The 18,284-nt window shown below is 42.5% G+C and overlaps 1 protein-coding gene across 3 annotated transcripts in view; it reads right to left on the reverse strand.

Annotated features, from left to right (window-relative positions):
• Positions 1–18,284, reverse strand: part of CHD6 (chromodomain helicase DNA binding protein 6) — a 2,211,516-nt gene that overhangs the window by 31,266 nt on the left and 2,161,966 nt on the right. For all 3 annotated transcript variants that reach the window (XM_044090190.1, XM_044090189.1, XM_044090188.1), the window contains one exon: positions 18,016–18,120. In XM_044090190.1, the coding sequence (XP_043946125.1) occupies positions 18,016–18,120 (105 nt within the window). The remainder of the gene's footprint in view (positions 1–18,015; positions 18,121–18,284) is intronic.

The raw sequence follows: 18,284 nt of genomic DNA on the forward strand, positions 1-18,284 counted from the left end.
AAAACCAATTAACCTGCTAAACATGAACTAAGAATTTCCATAATGTGTAAGTTCACTGACAAGATGAGGCTTAGAAGTGGATGACATGATGGCAAGGAGGCTGGACATCCTATGTAGCCAGGAGACAATGTGGAAGGGTAGTGCAGCATCTACTACTCCGGAGGAGGACAGGCTAGAATTGGTTAGGGAAATGTGATGAGGGAAATGCTTCAGAAGACAGTGAGGGATATCATCAGAAGCAATGACAGGCTCATGGCAATCAGAATCTAGTGTAACAAAGCAACATTCATAACCTCAGGCTATGCCCCACAGCAGGGCTGTGATAGTGAGGGAAGGAGTGCATTCAGACAGCAGTTGCAGGACTTACTAGATAAAGCAGGATAACAGGAACTGGTGTTGATAACAGGTAACCTGAATGCACATATCGGGACAGACAGGACATAAGGACTGCCTGGGACCACTTGGGCGGGGCAACAGGAATAAGAAGGAGGCGCCATTCTAGAATTTTGTTTGGCAAACGGCTTGATGGTAGCCATCACATGGTTTAGAAAGACTGACAGTCACAAGATCACATGCAAAATTGGTCAACATGCATGGTGGACTTTCTCCTAGTAAGAAAAGGGCACTGGGGTAGTATCAGCGATTGAAAAGTCATCCCCAGTGAAATAGTTGGCCCACAGCATAAACCACTGGTTGCTGCAATCAGTGGTTAGAGAAGGCTCTAAGGTCAACAAGGAACAGGATAAAGGCCTGGAAGTTGACTAGAGAGGAAAGCACAGCAGTTCAATGAACTACTCAGGACTCTTAACACCTCAAGAAGTAGGGGAAATAGGTGGAGGTAAGAATGGCAGCACCTCAAAACTGCATGTGTAATGGCTACTGAACAGATATGGAGTCAAGCTAGGTATGGAAATCAAGTACATAAGGAAAGCTGGTGGTGGTATGCAAAAGTCCAGGAAGTCTTAAAAAGAAAGGAGGAGTGAGGAAGAAGTGGGAAACATAAAAGGCAGACCAGGTTAGGAAGGAATACTGGTTGGCTAACAAAGAGGATAAGAGAGGAGTTGCACTAGCAAAGAAAAAGAGGCACTCTTAACAACTTCTGGAAAATGACTCAGTGGATCGCACAAAGAACTTAACAGGCTGGAAGGAAAAGATAGAAAGATAAAGAAGATAGTCAGATGCCCTTCACAAAGGATGCCAGCAACAACCTGCTCACTAGTCTAAAGGACATCAAAGACAGACTGGAAGGAACTTCCAGCATCTTCTGAATGAACAAAACCCCACAGAAGAAGTACTGCCCCAAATGCAGCCTACTGTGACAGAAAACAGTGCTAAGGAAACATAAGTCAGGGAAAGCAGTAGGCTCAGATGAGGTTGCAGCAGATATGTTGAAGATGGTGGTTGAGATAGGTGAGAAATGGCTCCTGAAGCAGGGGTGTAGCTAGCAAATTCCATTTTGTACTCACAAGTTCTAAATGCTACCCCCTTGGGCACATAGCACTTAAAAATGGACACATCTCTCAAAATGCTGACCCCAGGCACTTAATAAATGTAAGAAACATTTTTACCTGTTCCCCTTATAACTATTAAATGCACTGTTTTCAGATTAGCAACATTTACTTTTTTGTTAAATGCATTCATTTAGACAGTTGTAGACATAATATGACCGTAAAAAGCCATGTTGATGATATGCTCAGAAAAAATGTACTCAGTAGAGTACAAAGAGTATGCCTGGCTACACCCTTGTCCTGAAGGTACTCATAGCAGTATGGAGAGAAAGACGCATCCCAGATAACTGGAAAATAAACATACTAGTGTCAGTGTTGAAGACCAAATAGTACAGTCACAACTATGGATAGTATAACGGCATCAAACTCCTATCATACTGCATGAAAGTTCTGGATAGGGTGATTGACAAACACATACACAGAGTAGAAGAATGTAAGACGGGAAATGAACAGTTTGGATTCAGATCAGGATGCAGCACAGCTAATCCAATGTTTGTAGTGACACTGACACTTGAGAAGAAGCTGGAAATGAGGAAAGAGCCCAGCCGGGCGTTGCTAGACTTGGAGAAAGTTTATGACAAGGTCTCAAGGAGGCTGATTTGGGCAGTCATGCAGTAGTAGTATGAAGTCCCAGAAACACTGGAAGAACTAGTTACCCAATGACTCAAGTATGAACAGTGTTCAGTCTTAACGGAGGAGTTCCCAGTGGGAGTGGCTGTGCATCAGAGTTCAGTTCTGAACCCATGCTGATCACACTGGTGATGGACATTAGCAAACAGGGTTGGAGGGGACAGATCAACAAAGTTGGTGAATGCAGATGATGTGGCATTTCTGGCAGACTCTGAACAAAAACTTCAGCAAAGAGTAGAGGAATGGAATGCAAAACTGAAGGCACATGGGATGAAACTGAGTACAGATAAGATAGTTGTAATAGCAGCAAATGGGGGAAATCAGAAGAAGATGAAAATTGAGATAGAAGGGAAAATAGAGGAACAGGTTAACAGCTTCAAGTGTTTGGCAGGGGTGGTTGAGGAGAAGGGAAGTCTGCATGAGGTGGTCAAAGCTAGAACCAGAGGGGCTGCAGCCAACTGGCACAGAGGCAGGGGTAGTGTATGACAGAAGAATAGCTAAGAAGCTGAAAAGTAAGGTGTACAAAACAGTGGTGCAACCAGTACTATTTTATGGTACAGAAACCTGGGTAGTAAAAGTAGAACAACTGAGGAAGTAGAGGTGATGATGATGATGAAGAGAACGAGACAGGTGGTAGGATGCACATTGTGGGACAGACAAAGAAATGAGAACATGACAGCAGAAGCCAAAGTAGCTCCAACTGCAGAACAGGTCAGAGAACAGATTATAGTGGTTCAGCCACATGTGCCAAAAAAGCAGAAAACAATCTGATGAAGAAGATTTGGGATAGAAAGGAAGGATGCAAGAAGAAATAAGGGTGTCCAGCAAAGAGCTGGATGGACTGTGTGAGAGAAGACCTGTGACAGTCAGGCATGAGTGTTGAAGAAGTTAGGAGAGTAACACTGAATAGGGACATAGGGTGACAAGTGACACAACAGCCCAACCCCATGTAGAAAATGGGAAAAAATGGGGCTGATGATGATTTGTGGTAGACAAGGTTCAAGGATTTAAGTGGTTAGCCTGTGGACACAAGATTCTGTCACAGAACACCCACTCACTATATGTATTGTGCACATTTAGATTCTGACTGTGAGGTGTGTGCCTCATCTTCTACTAAAGTGTTGCAAGAGTGCAGAGACAAATTGGTCCAGGAAGCTCTTATTCGTAAAGCAGGGGTGTTGGCACCATCTGTTGCTTCAGATTTGTTTTGCCAACAAGAAAAGTTGAAAACTCTCAGCCCCCCAAAGGAGAAAGAAAAGAAATACGGGAAACGTTCTCCTGATCCAACTGAACATTTGGGTCTGGTTCCCAAAATTCCAAAGTGTTTGGATTCTGAAGCTCCTCAGATCTGTAATCCAAATCCTCCTCCTTGTTTTTCATCAGAGCCAGTAAGACCTAGTCTTCACTCCCCCCTTCCACCAGAATACGAGTTTTTCATAGTCGTCTTCAGATGCTTCTTTGTTGAGGTCCATCCATTTTACAAAGCACATCAGTGATGTGGATGCCAATCAGGATAACTCAAGGTTTCTCTGGAAAGAGATTCAACTGGGGGTCCTCTTGGTGCCCCCCCCCCATGGACTCAACAGCTCCAACCACATCCACTCTGACATTAGTTTCTCCTGTTCCAGTCCGTCTTTTGATAATGAGGTCTACAGATCAGAGCCTCTCTGGAGCATCTTCACCAGAGCTGATGATCCTCTCAAACCTGACCCAGACTGTTTGCCTTACTCATTCAACGTTAATCTTGTCAGATCACAAGTCTCTGAGCCGAAGCACTGGTCCTGGTGAGACTCGAACAGCAGGAACTACTCTAAAGTTATCAGAGCAGTCTCTGTTGTTTGTGGCCTTGGCATTTGACAGCTCTGCTCTGTTTTCAGTCTTGGAGCCAGGGCAGGTCAGAGCAAAGGATGTTCCTCCTCTCCCTTTTCCAGATTGGAGGAATGTTTCTTTGGCTCCTATTTCAACCTTTGCATTTGAGGTACTCAAAAGGGTTCTCTCCAGACCAAGAAAAGAAGAGTGTCTACCATGCTCGGCTCCATCCCAGCTCTCTTTGGATTCTGCATCTGAGCTCCTACATCATGATCGGCTGCCCCAGGGATACTCACCATGCAAGTTCCCAGTCTGATTCTGAAACCTTCCTTATATGGTCATAGGAAGCTACTAGGCTATTGGCCCGGAGGCTCTTATAATCCTAGGCATTGACAAGTCAGCACCCAAAGCTCCTGTCCAACAGGGACACAGGTGGAATCCCAAGGGTGCATTTTCTGTTTCCCATCCTGTTATCCAGGTTGCGCTTGAAAATGTATAATGAGGTACGCTGCTTGACGTGGAGAGGGAGTCTATTCCACAGATGGGAGGAGTCTCTGGGACACAAATCTGTCCCGCTAACAAGTCCTATTGGTGTCACAGACCAAATTGAGGTCATGCGTGCAGGTTACTCGAGTGGAGCTTGACTTGCAGATATGCAGCAGTCCCATCAAGGTGGGGTCTGAGATTGCTTTGTATGCCAGAGAGAGGTCACCTCTAAGGAGTCTGTATGAAACTGAGCAGACAGACAGGGCTTTTAACCTACCTGTGTGTAGGGTACATGTTTGAGGCCCTGGATTCTTCTGATGTGGAACCTCTGTGGTCTCTCCAGCTGCTGCATTTGGTTTGTGAGGTACATGCCGAAGGGGGCGTTGTACTCAACAATTGATCTTATAAGGGAAGAATACAGGGATGTTATGACCTCCTTGTGCCTGGATGAGATGCCCTTACTTATGTGGTGGGCCATGTAGAAAGCTTTTCGTACTACGGAAGCAACATGGTGGTCAAACGTCAGGTTGCTATCAATCTGGGTGCCCAAATCCCTTACGAATGACTGCGTGCTTAGGACGTTGTTATTAATGTGATAATATGTGGGGACGTCACTCTCCCCAAATGTGATGATGATGCATTTTTTGGCATTCAGCTCGAGGCCATGTTTCTGGCACCAGTCATTTGTTTGTGTGAGACCCTCTTGGAGGACGTCCACATCACTTGGGGAATTGATGATTGCACGCAGCTTGCAGTCATCTGCAAACTTAGTCAGCCATAGCCCACTGGTTTTGGCCTGCACCTCAGAGAAGTATATCCCAAATAACAGAGGCCCCAAGACCGATCCCCTGGGGGTAAGCAGCTCATTACACGTCTACTGCTTGAGGTGGCTTCCCCTATTTTGATTGGGTGGGTTCTATCAGTGAGCCAGTTTGATACCCATCTGATAACATATGGACTGATGCCTAGTTGAGAGAGCTATTATGCCCGAGTGGGGAATAGTGTCAAAGATTTTGGCCAGATCAAGGTAGATGGTGTGCATCATTTTCCCCTCGTCCATGGCTTTGGTGACTGTCTCAAAGAATTCAACCATATTTAACAGACCTCCCTTTGACAAAGTCAAACTGTGTGGGGTCCAGTGTTTGGAGGTTGCCACTGTCCCTGTTAATGAGGTCCATGATAATCCGTTCCATGGCCTTGCAGATCAGGCTAGTTAGGGTCTATAACTTCTTGGATCAGTGGACACTCCATCTTTGTGTAAAGGAATGACAATGGCTGTACTTCACTTGGCTGGGTCAAAGCTGGTACTCAGGCTTTGGTTGAATAGGGTGCCTAAAGGTGCTGCAAGTTCATGCCTGAGTTCATGTAGGATGCAGCCTGGGATGTAATCGGGTCTCATGGAGGCTGTATTTTTTTGCCTTTGAGGGCAGTGATGACCTGTTCCCTAAAGATAAGGGGAGGGGCAGGTACTGGGGATGTCCTAATTTATTGATGGGGGGGGGGGGCAGAGGGGTGAAGTTTTCTCTGAATCTGTCAGACAGCAGGTTGGCTATATCTACAGCACTTGTGTATGTGGTGTCCTTGACCATCAGTTCTAAACAGATCTGGGGGGTTCCTTTGAGACTGCAGACATATGTGAAGAAGGCCTTATGATTGTCTCTAGTAGATGTGGCCAATTTGGACTTGAAGTTGGCTTTAGAGGATTTCACTAGTGCTCTTATTTGCTTGCTCAGGCTACAGAGAGATTGCTTCCAGTTGGGCACCTACTCCTTCTTGGTCCTGGACAGCATTTTTTTTCCTTTTGTTATATAGTTTATTTATTGATGCCCACTAGACAGGTTTTCCCTTCCTTAAGGAGGATGATTTTGTCCTGTCATTTATTCCTGATTCCATGCATCTATATAAGTGCTTGTATAGTACTTTGGTGTAGATTTGGACATTGATGCCAGTTTCAACAGAGAGGGAGGGGCCTGTGACGTTATTTATACCATCCCTCAAGGAGGTTGTAATCAGCTTTGGAGAAGTTTTTTTTTTGTTTGACTCTAGCTAGCAGGGGGTCAAGGAGATGCTAACTTCGAAAGTGACCGCTTTATGGTTGGATCTTACCAGGGAGGATGATACTGTAGGGGTGCTGCAGGGGTTACTCATGCTGGTTAATACCAAGTCAACGATATTATCACCTCTTGTGGGGGTATCGACTAGCTGTTCCAAGGGATTTGCATTGATAAAATTGAAGAATCTCTGGGCATTTGCGTTCTGGCAAAAGTAGTTATTCCAATCTACGGTTGAGTAGATAAAGTTGCCCAGGATCAGGGTAAAGGGTTGAAACTTGATAGATTTGAAGAGGCCCAGAAAGGTGGAGTGGGCATCTTGAGTCAAATCTGGGGGCCTGTAGCTAGCTATGATTTGAACAGGAGTCTTGTCAACAGTTAACTGCACCTGGAGTGTCTCCTGTGCGTCATACTGTCTGACCAGCCAGGAAGTGTGTGTGTCTTTAATATATATTGATACTCCACCTCCTTTGGCTTTGCTGTCCACAGTTTGGGGTCTGAATGTATGATAGGATGAGTAACCAGGTAACGCTGAGGTGTTCTCCGCAGCTTTAAACCAGGTTTCTGTGACTGCACAAATGTCAGCCTCTTCCAGAGTTAAGAATGCTTGCAATGACTGCAGTTTCATGTTTAGACTCCTAGTGCTTAGCAGCATGACCTTTAATTTGCATTTTGTTGAAATTTTTATGTTGGTTTTATCGACCTCAGGACTTTTCCTAAAAAAAGGCACTACGGAAGAGGCAAGGACCTTTGCCAGAAGCCCAAGTGAGACAGATGCAGGGCATCTCTAGAAAAGCATCATTGTCAGTCGATCATATCTTCCCAGGCTGTTAGGTACTGGATCCCCCCTGGAATGATACCAGAAACTAAGACAATTGTTAAAGTCAATCATTTTCTGTTTGTATGGTGGCATAATTCTGGGTGATGGTAGAATGCTGCTTAAGGCTAGGGACATACCTGCCTGGGACACATATTCGGCGAGCTCAATCATGTCTCTCTTCATATAGTCCAGGGAGGTATGTCTCAGGTCATTCACCCCAACATGGACTATGATAGAGTCATAACAGTACCTGTTGTTGACAGACTTGAGTGTGTGTGTGATATGGTGGATTCTGGCACCTGACTGACAACTAACCGTAACTTTCTCCTTATCCAGCCTGGTGAGAGGCACATCTTTGTGTCTCACAATGGTGTCTCCTATTACTAATATTGTGGGTTTATGGTTAGGCCTTTGTAGTTGTGAGACACTGGTGTGTGGATTATGCATGGTATGGGATGTGGAGGGTTGTGGAGTTCGCATGTGTTTTTGCCTCTGAAGTCTCCTTTGTTTGGGTATGTTTTTGTTGAGAACCTCCACATATGTGGGTGTGTGTTGTGTAGGTGTGGGTGATGTTTGAGGTGTGGTGTTTGAGTTGATATCCTTCTCAGTGCCACATATACTGGCTTGTGAGGGACAGAGCACTGACTCTAGGTTCTTAATGTAATTGCATCTCTCACAAATTGTGTTTCTACGTGGTAACAGTAGATGGTTGTCCTTGTACGAAGCAGTTGCTACACTGTCTCAGGGTGCCTATCAACCAGGGTGACATGAGAAATCGTAGGTAACTGTCCATTCATATTTATTAGAATTTGAGGGAGAGAGGCCAGGGACGGGTAAGGAGTAGGCCTAAAGACCAAGTGCATAAACCAAAACTAAGAGGTTTAGAATAACAAAATTTAAACAGGCTAAAAACAAGTAGTGGTAACTGCAGCAGAAAAGATGCAACTGAACACTTTAGAGAACAAGTAGCTGAAAAAGCAAGATGAAGTAACAGAGTAGGAAACACAAATACTGTAAAAGCACCTGAGAATTTTTTTTATAGTGGGAAGACAGAAAGGAGGAAAAGAAGATAATTCAAGGTTAAGAAACTAAGGGGTTTTGGCCTTCCAAATGTTCTTTCTGTATTAAGTAGAATGAGCTAATGAAACTGGACCGGGAGGAGTATCCCAGATCAAATTTACATTAGGGGGCGGGCAACTGCAAAGCCACCAAGTTTAAGAACAAGATAACAATAGGGAGGAAGGATGGGGAACTTTGTTACAGCTACTAGCTACACTATTTTAGGCAGAAAACACTACTTAAGTGTTTATCATAGCAGAAAACAGCAGTGAGACATTAAATGAAAGTTTTAAACAGAAAAAAGAGGAAGGAGACTTTAGAGAATGCTTTTAACTGCAAACAAATCAGTTATATGATACACTCCTTGGCAGGAAAATCAGAACAACGACAGATGCTTAACAAATGGAGAAAATTTCCAATTAATACCTTTCACACAGTGAAAGGCTTTTTTTAAGTTGTTTCAGATGAACCTTCTGTTACTTAAGCTCTACCTTTCTGAGGGTTTCTGCAGTTTCACAGTGGGCTGAACGGAGGAGGGGCACTGACACTGACGCCAAGTGGGGCAGATCCTAGGAAACAGATGTGTAAGAAAGACATGGATTTCTCCTTGGAACCACTCACAGAAGATGCAGACTTGGGTGACTGTGAAGGGTTCCCATGATCCCCTCTGGAAGAAGTCACCTTTGGTGATATACTGGAATTGATGAAACAGCAAGGAGGCTGGTACACCAATGCACCTTTACCTAAGGAGTCTGTGTTCCCGGAGGCATTTGGGGCTGGCTCTACCTCTTTACTGGTGCTGCCTGCTGATGCCGTCACAGACCTGGGGACTCAGTGGGCGTGAAAGGACCCTGATGTGGTGTAGCCTATCTCTAGAAAACCAGCTAGCCCAAAGGATAGAACACACTGGAGCAGGAGTCCCCCAGTAGACACCACAGTTGTGTCAGCAGCCACCAAGGAGGAGCTTTTAGAAGAAAGCACATCTATCGCCCCTAACAGGCAGTCAAGGGGGCTGGACAGATCTGAAAAATGGATGTACGCATCAGCGACTTTTGCACTTAGAGAGCTGAACTGCCTTGCCCATACGACATGTTTCCAGAGGAATGTGACCAAGGAGCTTACCAAGTCTCTCCTGGATAACTTACCAGCTGACATCAAGAAAACTGGAGTCCCAACTGTCTTACCTCATGGTGAATGTCAAATAGAACTATACAGATGATGGTACTGCTAACTGGACTGGCATCACTATCTGCTAACACACCTGGATGCTACTAGCTTTACAGAAAGCTTCAAGACATCCTTTCTTTAATGCCCTGTTATACAGTTTGACACTTTTCGAACCAAAGGTTAAGGAGACTCAAACCTGTCATGGGCAAGAAGGTAAGACCCCTATCTTCCACTGGGATCCACTTTCATCCCTCAGAGGACCTTTTCTATGTATCGGAGAGGGAGAAGGAAGATGTGGTTCAGAAATTCTCATGGGTTAAACCAAGATGCTCCTGAAAACAGACACTCCTGAGGTGGAGGTAGGTGTATAATTTTAATGAAGAGCACCACAGAGGCAGAGAGGGACACAGAATCAAAGATTTGTTTGGGCCATTCACTATCAGCACTCCTGAGGGACTGTCCGGCTGCCATACTCTGGAGGATTTGGGGGTGTTTATTCTTGCACCCTCAAGCCTAGCAGGCCATCACACAAGACAAATGGCTGCTGAGAATAATCACCAAAGGTTGGTCTATTCTCTTTGTTCCGTCCTCCCCCAAAGGAAAAGGATTCTTGTTATTCTACCAAGTCAGATGGAATCTGCAAAAGCAGAGGTTTCAAAACTGTTGGAAAAAAAAGAGAGTCATCCAGCAGCCCCCTCCTCCATACCAATTATGATCCAGAGTCTATTCTAAGCTCATTTTAGTTCCAAAAAAGACAGGAGAACACAGGCCAGTTTTAGACCTAAGCCACCTTGTGAAACAGACAAAGTTCAGGATGGTTACTGTTCAGTCCATCCTACCACTTTTGAGGAAGTACGACTGGATGTGCTCTACAAATCTTCAGGATGTCAACTACCTAATCAAGGTAGTGAGATAATCCAGGAGATTACTCTGTTTCTGGCTGGGAGACAATCACTTCCAGTTCAGGGCACTGCCCTTTGGTCTCACCAGAGCCCCCTGGGTTTTTACCAAAAGCAAGGCAATGATGATGGCATATCTCAGTCTACTAGGGTTCTGAATGTTCCCATATTTCGACAATTGGCTCCTTACTACTCCATACCGAGATCTTCTGGTCCAAAAAATGGACTTCTTGCTCCAAACATGCTCAGAGCTTGGATACTGCAGGCAACCAAACAGAGTCAACTGACACCAACACAGCAGATAAAGTTCATCAGATGTCAGCTGAATACAACCAATAAAATAGCCAAACTCCCAGAGACCAGGAAGTCATCACTGACATGGCCATTCAGGTTCTCCAAAATCCCTCTCCTCTCACAAGACTCATTCTCTGATTTCTGGACCTCACAGCTTTGACCATTACGTTAGTTCCCCTAGCCAGATATCATAACAGAGTTCGTCAATGGACCTATCAGTTCAATGGTCCCAATTGTCACATCCTCTTCATGCACAAATCTGTCTGACACCCATTTAATGATCTCACATCAGGTGGTGGCTGACTACCTTGGAAGTTCTGGAACAGCATCCTCTCTTTTCATCTCCCCCATGGCTACAGTAACTGCAGATGTTTCCCTCATGGGGCAGGGTCATTTTGAAGGGATGATTATCCAGGGCTCATGGTCACCACTAGAGGCCAGTCTTCACATCAGTGCCCTGGAGATGAGGGCAGTCCTCCTACCTTTGCAGACCTTCCAAGACTCCCTCTCCGAGGGTGTGATCTCCATCCAGATGGATAACATGGCAGTATACTGGTGTATCGACCAGAAGGGAGGAACCTGATCAAATCCACTTTGCTGGGAAGCCATGAGGGTGTGGAAATGGGTAATATCTTCCTGTCGCTTCCTTGTTGTAATACACATCTTGGAGACTTCCAGTGTTCTAGCAGACAAGTTGAGCAGGTCCATTCTTCTGCTTCAAGAGCAGTCCCTCCCGTCAGAGACTGCTGTCACAAATATTCAGTCACTGAGGACAACCTTACTGTGATCTTTTTGCTTCATGTTTAAACCACAAATGCAGCAGTTTCTTTGCCCCAATCGCTCCACAGGATCAATCAAGAGGGATGCTCTAGTCCACAATTGCCCCCCCCCAGGTCTTCTATATGCCTTTCCTCCAATACCCTTAACATTTTTTTAGAAAGTCTGGAAGCCAAGAGGTGCAAGGCCTAGGTAATCCTCATTGCTTCCTTTTGGCTTCATTCCTCTGGCCACGTCTAGTACATCTGCCCAGGATGCTGGGATACCACCCAAATCTTCTGAGATACCCCTCCAGGCAGCCTTACCCGGATCTGAAAGCCTCCATTTCTAATGATGCCCAGAGATGCCAGACTGTCCTCTTCAGTGGTCCATATCTTAACTGCTTTTGCTTCACAAACAAACAAATACCAGAAAGGTTGATCTTAGCACGTGGAATGTATTTTCTATATGGGCATCTTCTAAAGGAATAGATTTCTTTTCAGCTCCTCTTCCATCTATTTTAGACTTGTCTGGCGTCTTCCAAAAAGGCTTCAGTTTTTCAATGTTCAGGGTTCAGTTAGCAGACATTTCCAATTTCCACTTTGGGCATAATTAAAAGCGCATTTCTTCCATAAAGATTTCAAAAGCTTTTCTAAAGCAGACTTTTCTGTTACTGCCTCCAATAGGGGATCAGGTCCCTTCCACAGGATATCACAATTATGCTACAGGCCTCAACTCTGGCTCCTTTTCAACTTGCAGTCACAGAGGACTTAAAATACCTTGCTTGGAAGACCATATTTCTTATGACTGCTACTTCTGTGAAGAGGGTCTCAGAGTTACAAACCTTGTACTGCAATCCTCCTTATATCATCTTCCATAAGGACAGGGTATCTTTGATCTACCAGTATTCTTTTTTGGAAAAAAAAACAAAAACAAAGACAGTATACTTTACATTTATGAAATGTTCATAGACCAATCACATTTTATTTACATAGAACTAGAGATACAATAATGTCTTCCCTACAATAATGTCTTCCCAACTGTTTGTTGCCTTCTCTAAGGCTAAAACTGGTCAAGTTGTATCAAAAGCTATGTTGTCTCATTGGCTTTCTGACTGCAGAATGTTCATCTGTGAAAAGCTGGGCTTGTCTTTACATAAAAAAAAAACAAATGTCCATTCTACAAGGGTGGTCACTACTTTTACTGCTTTTCTATGCAGAGTTCTACTGATGAAATCTGTGAGGCAGCAACTTGGTCTACTGTTCATAACATTCTTTCTCATTGCAAGCTGTATGTACAGACCAGGTCCTGTATATCCTTTGGCTCTTCCACCATGCTCAGAAATACCCTTCCTTGATACCACTCAACCATTTCTGGCAGCTTGGGAATTTCTCCCAATGGTTGAAACAGATGAAAGCAGACAACACTGGATACTAAATTTAAGTACTTAATAAAGCTAGATCTGCGTTAACTTTTCATCCAGTTCAAGATCTCATCCTTCCTCCGTCCCCCTTCCAAAATTGCCAACTTGTACTCCTTTGGAATAAATTGACTTCACCTTGTCCACTGAACAGCCTAAGTTGTGATTTCTTTTCCTGTTTTTTTTTTCTTCTTCAAAGCCCGTGCTCTGGACTAGCTGTGTATAATGTATTTTGAATAATGTATTAATTGTGAATAGCCAAACTTTATCTTTGGAGGGAAGAGAGGGAATTATGAGTAGGGCAGAAGTCAGAACCTTGGATCCACAATTTCCAAAAAAGTTGCATAGGTCGGATTCGATACCTCAAATCTTGAACCAGAAGAGAACAAGACAACGCCTATCTAGCATGATGATTTCATTTTGTTCTCATCTCCATCTGAACCTGTCACATTTTTCAAGACTTTTTATCTTAATGAAAACTCTCACACAAAAAAACTAAATATATTTTCAAAATATTCCTATCCTCTATTAACTTAGAACAAACACACAGGATTATGTACTTGTTTAAAAAATGAAGTTTAATTTCCATATATTAACAAATACCCAAAATCAAACGCTGCACCCACAAGTATTAGTGAGGTTACCCATGCTGAAGCTCATGTTACAGCCCAAATTTCCACTTATTGATTTCTGTCTCTTCTTTTCTTATCTCTATTCCCTTCCTATATGTGAATAACAGCTTGAATACTTTCGGAAAACATTAACTTTTAGTCCTAGAAAAAGAGCACTTGCTATAATTAAATAAAAACAAGATGTACGCTGTTGTATTAAATCCACTGAAGTATTAAGGCTGCTATCGCTTACTCATTTTTGATAGTTTTAAACTGTATTTTCACTGAACTGCTTGCTATTGTACCTTTAGATTTTGCATTTCCCTCAGTAAAGAATGCTCATAACTCACAAGATTAACTGAGTGTATCTGCAGTTTGTCTAGATGGTAAAGTATTCCACAATAAATCTTTGTAAATTTCACTCAGAACAGAATGTACAGGTGCCTTCAGCTGCATACTTCTCAACTCCCACTGAACATTTGCTAATGGAAAAAAAAATAAAACAAGCTAATATCTTTGCAGATATAAGAAACTTAGTATTTTTCATAGCCTTCATCATTTTGTCTTGTTTTTAAAGCCTACTTGCTTTCAAAAAAATGTTAATAGCTTAAGTCAAACGCATCAATCTAGACATATTCACCTTTGTAAAAATAAGAGAAAATATCTTAATTCTACAATCAATGCACTTTTACATCCCACTCCCCACTCAGCAGCCCAACTCACAACATATTAATATTAAACTTGCTTTTGTCCAGCATTTCTTCTCTTCCTATACTTTTAAGCTTATATTTTATAAAACTAAAAAGTACTTGTTTACTTTAACATCTTCAGAAACAAGTCACTGAAAAGACTTCCCCCACATTTAGAATACCCCTGACTACCAGCTACACAAAAATTACTCCACTCTATATACCATGTTTTATACAAAACCTAATGAGTTCAAAAATTGTTTTAATAACAATTATTTTTCCCCTTTTTAGTGTCCATAACATAAATGATATAAAGCAGATATATGCGTTACAGTCCAGCCACAAGTGTAAAAGTCAACAAAAGTCCAGTCCTTTTCAGCCACTTTTTCTTTTAATCACAAATGTGACTGATGTTTTAGTCTCCCATTTATACACTAATTTCATTACTGACAGTCTTATTCCTATTCATCTCAGGCAATAATGATTCTTCTGTTCAACTCTTGTGTTTTTTTTTGTCTCGCAAACATTTTTTGGAACATTGGAAAAAGTTTCACTGCCATAGTATCTCTATGAACTTTACTGATAGAAAAATGAAAAGCAGAATCTCCTTCCACTTGCTGGATCATTTTTTGTTGGATAAACTTTTTTATTTCATCCTGAGCTTGTTCTACATTAAACAATGTCTTAGATCCTTCAGGAAAAAAATACTCTGAAGACAGCTGGATACAGTATCTTCAATCTCACACCTACCTATCGACATTCCCTGATTGTTGGGATACACCTGCTTCTTTTCTACTTGGTGTGCAGTGAATAATTTGATCTGATGTTGTCATTTTCATTCTTCCTCAACCAACTGGTTCGGATCTGACCTTTGGCTTCAACTCTTCCACTTTCTAAAGATTCTAAGATCTGAATTTTGAGCTCCTCCCTTACCCTGACCGCTACAACACCTCAGATCTCATTTGTTGCTCATCAAGAAGAACGGGATTGTGACTTCTCGAGCTCCTTTGGGGTTGTGAGCGCTTATTTTCTACTTAAATCAGAATATTTTTCTCCTTCTCTCTTCTACTGAACTGTTTGTATATATATATATATATATATATATATATATATATATATATATATATACACACACACACACACACACACACACACACACATATACACATACATAGCTATACACACACTTCCTCCTTACCCTTATTTCAATAACTTTTTGGTAATTAGTTTTTAAATACTATTTTTACTAGTTGATTCTCTACTTTATACCTGCAGGTATATTTCTTAACTACCATTGTTGGTAGTTTCTCCCCTTCTTTCCTTTCTTTACTTACAAATAACAAAAAATTGTACTTTAACTATTTTCCTTTTTTTTCCAGTATGGCTGACAAATCAACTGAATTCAAAAATGCACTTCCTGTGGACATGACAGCTCTAATTCTGACGCCCACAGGGAGTGCGTTTATTGCTTAGGAGCAGCACATCTGGATTTGCCCTGTGCTATATGTGTGGCCTTTAATGTTGGAGCTTTTAGCAATTGGAGGAACAATGTCATTTTAAAAGGTATCTTCCCTGCTTCAGCTTCCTCCTCAGATACTTCTTCAGGGGCTCAAACCCCTCTCAAAAATCTAAGAAGGCTAGGGAGCACCATAAGCGCTCTCCTGCCTGTACTTCACAAACTTCATCTGAACCGCCATAAAAAGATCCTAAATTGTTGGATTCGAAACCTTCAGATCCAACACAGTCTATGGCTTCATCTCCTCTATTCCATGTTCCCAAGTTCTTTCTGGAACCGGTGTCTCCAAGGTTGATATCCCCCCCTTCTTACAGGAAACTCCCAAGGCGTCCTCTATACCACCCTCCACATTCTCTTCCATTAGGTCCTCTCACAGTCATTCGGAAGCAGAGGTAAACAGGATGAAGAGGAATATTCCTTAAGACACAGGATCAGAGGGGTTGACTTTGTCTCTGAAGTTTTCGGAGCTGTTGCTTCCCCTTAGAACCTCGGCATTTGATAGCTCTGCTCCAACCCCCCCCCCCCCGAGCGAAGCATCAGTGAGACTCAGGGATTGTCTGCTCTGAAAGTCTCTGGTGCATTCTTTAAGGGACTTGATACTTAATTCCAACCGTGAAGCTACTACTTGGTCCTCACTGCCTACCTTTACTTGTTGTTGTTCTTCTTTCGGCTTTTCCTGGTTAGGGGTCGCCACAGCAGAACTCTGGTCCACTAATGATTGGCAGTAGATTTTTTACAGGTGCCGAGGTGCCAGCTCGATGCCCAACCTTTAACGAAGGGAAGCCCATTCAATGCATGTCTTTCGAACGCTAGTCGACCACGGGGAGGACATGCAGACTCCACACAGAAGGCGCTCCAGCCGAGGATCGAACGGCAGAACCTCTTGCTGTGAGGCAAGAATGCTACCACTGCACCACCTATAAATTGGACATGGTTTTTAGGGACAGTGCAGGTTTTGCTAGGGCCATCTTGCATGGGTTTATTGAGGCTTCTTCCCAGCCTTCCACCTCATACTCCTTTTATTGAGCTTTTGTACTCTCCCTAAGGTGCAGAATGCTGCAACAATGATACAGGAGGACATAGTACAGTTGTGTACAATCTCACCATAGTAGTAGATGTTCTTTTCCTCACTGTTGTAGTATTCGGTCCCCCTCTCTACCCCCCTTTTTTTCCTTTGGGTTTTGCTTTGGTTGCCCTCCTGGGCAAAGGTTCCCTTTTTTCCATTTGCATTTTCTCCCTTTGGATGTGCATAAACTTCTTTTGTCCTATGAACACTGTTCCCTACTGCAGCAATTCAGTTCTATCTAAGTAACTGCGCCTGTACGTAAACTTTATGCCCTATGTCCCAAGTGGGGAGCATACATGTGATGTACGGCAAATACAACATCTAAAGGCTTTGGCTGGACATTGGGCTGTCCTTGGCAGGAGAGCTCTAAGGTGAAGAATACTGCAAGAGTGCAGAGAAGGACATCTACTGTTATGGTAACATTTTACACAACTGTACTTTCTGACACCAAAAAATAATAAGTGTGAACTGTGTAAAATAACTGCTAAGTATGAAACCTGCCATGATATGTTAACAATAGTTTTTTTTTTTTTTTTTTTTTTTTTTTTGTAGGGGCAAGCCAATCTGCATTTCTCAAACTTGTATAAACTAACTCTGAGATGACCACACCTCAGAAAAGAAGGAATTCTCTAAGGTACAGCAATTTTTGCCTTAGCGCATATTCTCCCTTCTTCTAGTCTTAAGGGGTGCAATTAAAGTCCTTGCATAAAATGGAGACCCTAAATGAAGCACTGCAAAGTCTACCGACTTTTATTGGACATTATCTTTTTTTTGCCACCATTTTAAATTATGTCCACTTTTGTAACTCTAATGCTTGCTTGTCCAAAAAAATAAATAAAAAATAAAAATAACTTGAGTATGCACAGAATGCCCATGCGAAAAATTGCTCCTCAGCTTAGTTTTCCTTTGCATGCGTCTTAATCCAGCAAAAGACAAATTAATGAATAATAAGCTGAATGAAATGTAGCATCCTGACCGGAGGAAACTCTGTGTGTGTGTGTGTGTGTGTGTGTGTGTGTGTAAGACTACTTTTTAAGCAGTTCCATATGACCAAAAATTTAAACACTATTATCTGTGGCATAGAGCAAATAGTGAAGTCTTGCAAAAAGCTAAACAAAGTAATCTTACTGTGACTTTGCCACTTTAAATATTAGAAGGTCAAGTATACATTGAAAAGATATTTTTACTACATTCCACTCTATCTCAAAACATAAAAATAAAAATCCTAACTTACCGAAAGTTTAACTATGTCAGCCCAGTCTGGAGCAACTGCATATTCTGGATTAGCATCCAACCATCGTGGCAGTTCCCTGATGGCAGGTGCCATAGCTCCACCTAACTATAAAATAAAGAAAAAAAATATTAAAAAAGGGTATACTTATCTTCTAATAGACTGCAAAAAATTATACAGTTTGTAAGCAACCACTAGATCCAGGTTCTGGTTCATAAACAGGAAGGGTTTGTAGGAGCATACATCACTCTGCACAGAAAAGGGTGATTTGC

The sequence above is a fragment of the Protopterus annectens genome, chromosome 12.part0 (genome assembly GCF_019279795.1).
Source record: "Protopterus annectens isolate FY-2018-M chromosome 12.part0, PAN1.0, whole genome shotgun sequence".
Lineage (NCBI taxonomy): Eukaryota > Metazoa > Chordata > Ceratodontiformes > Protopteridae > Protopterus > Protopterus annectens.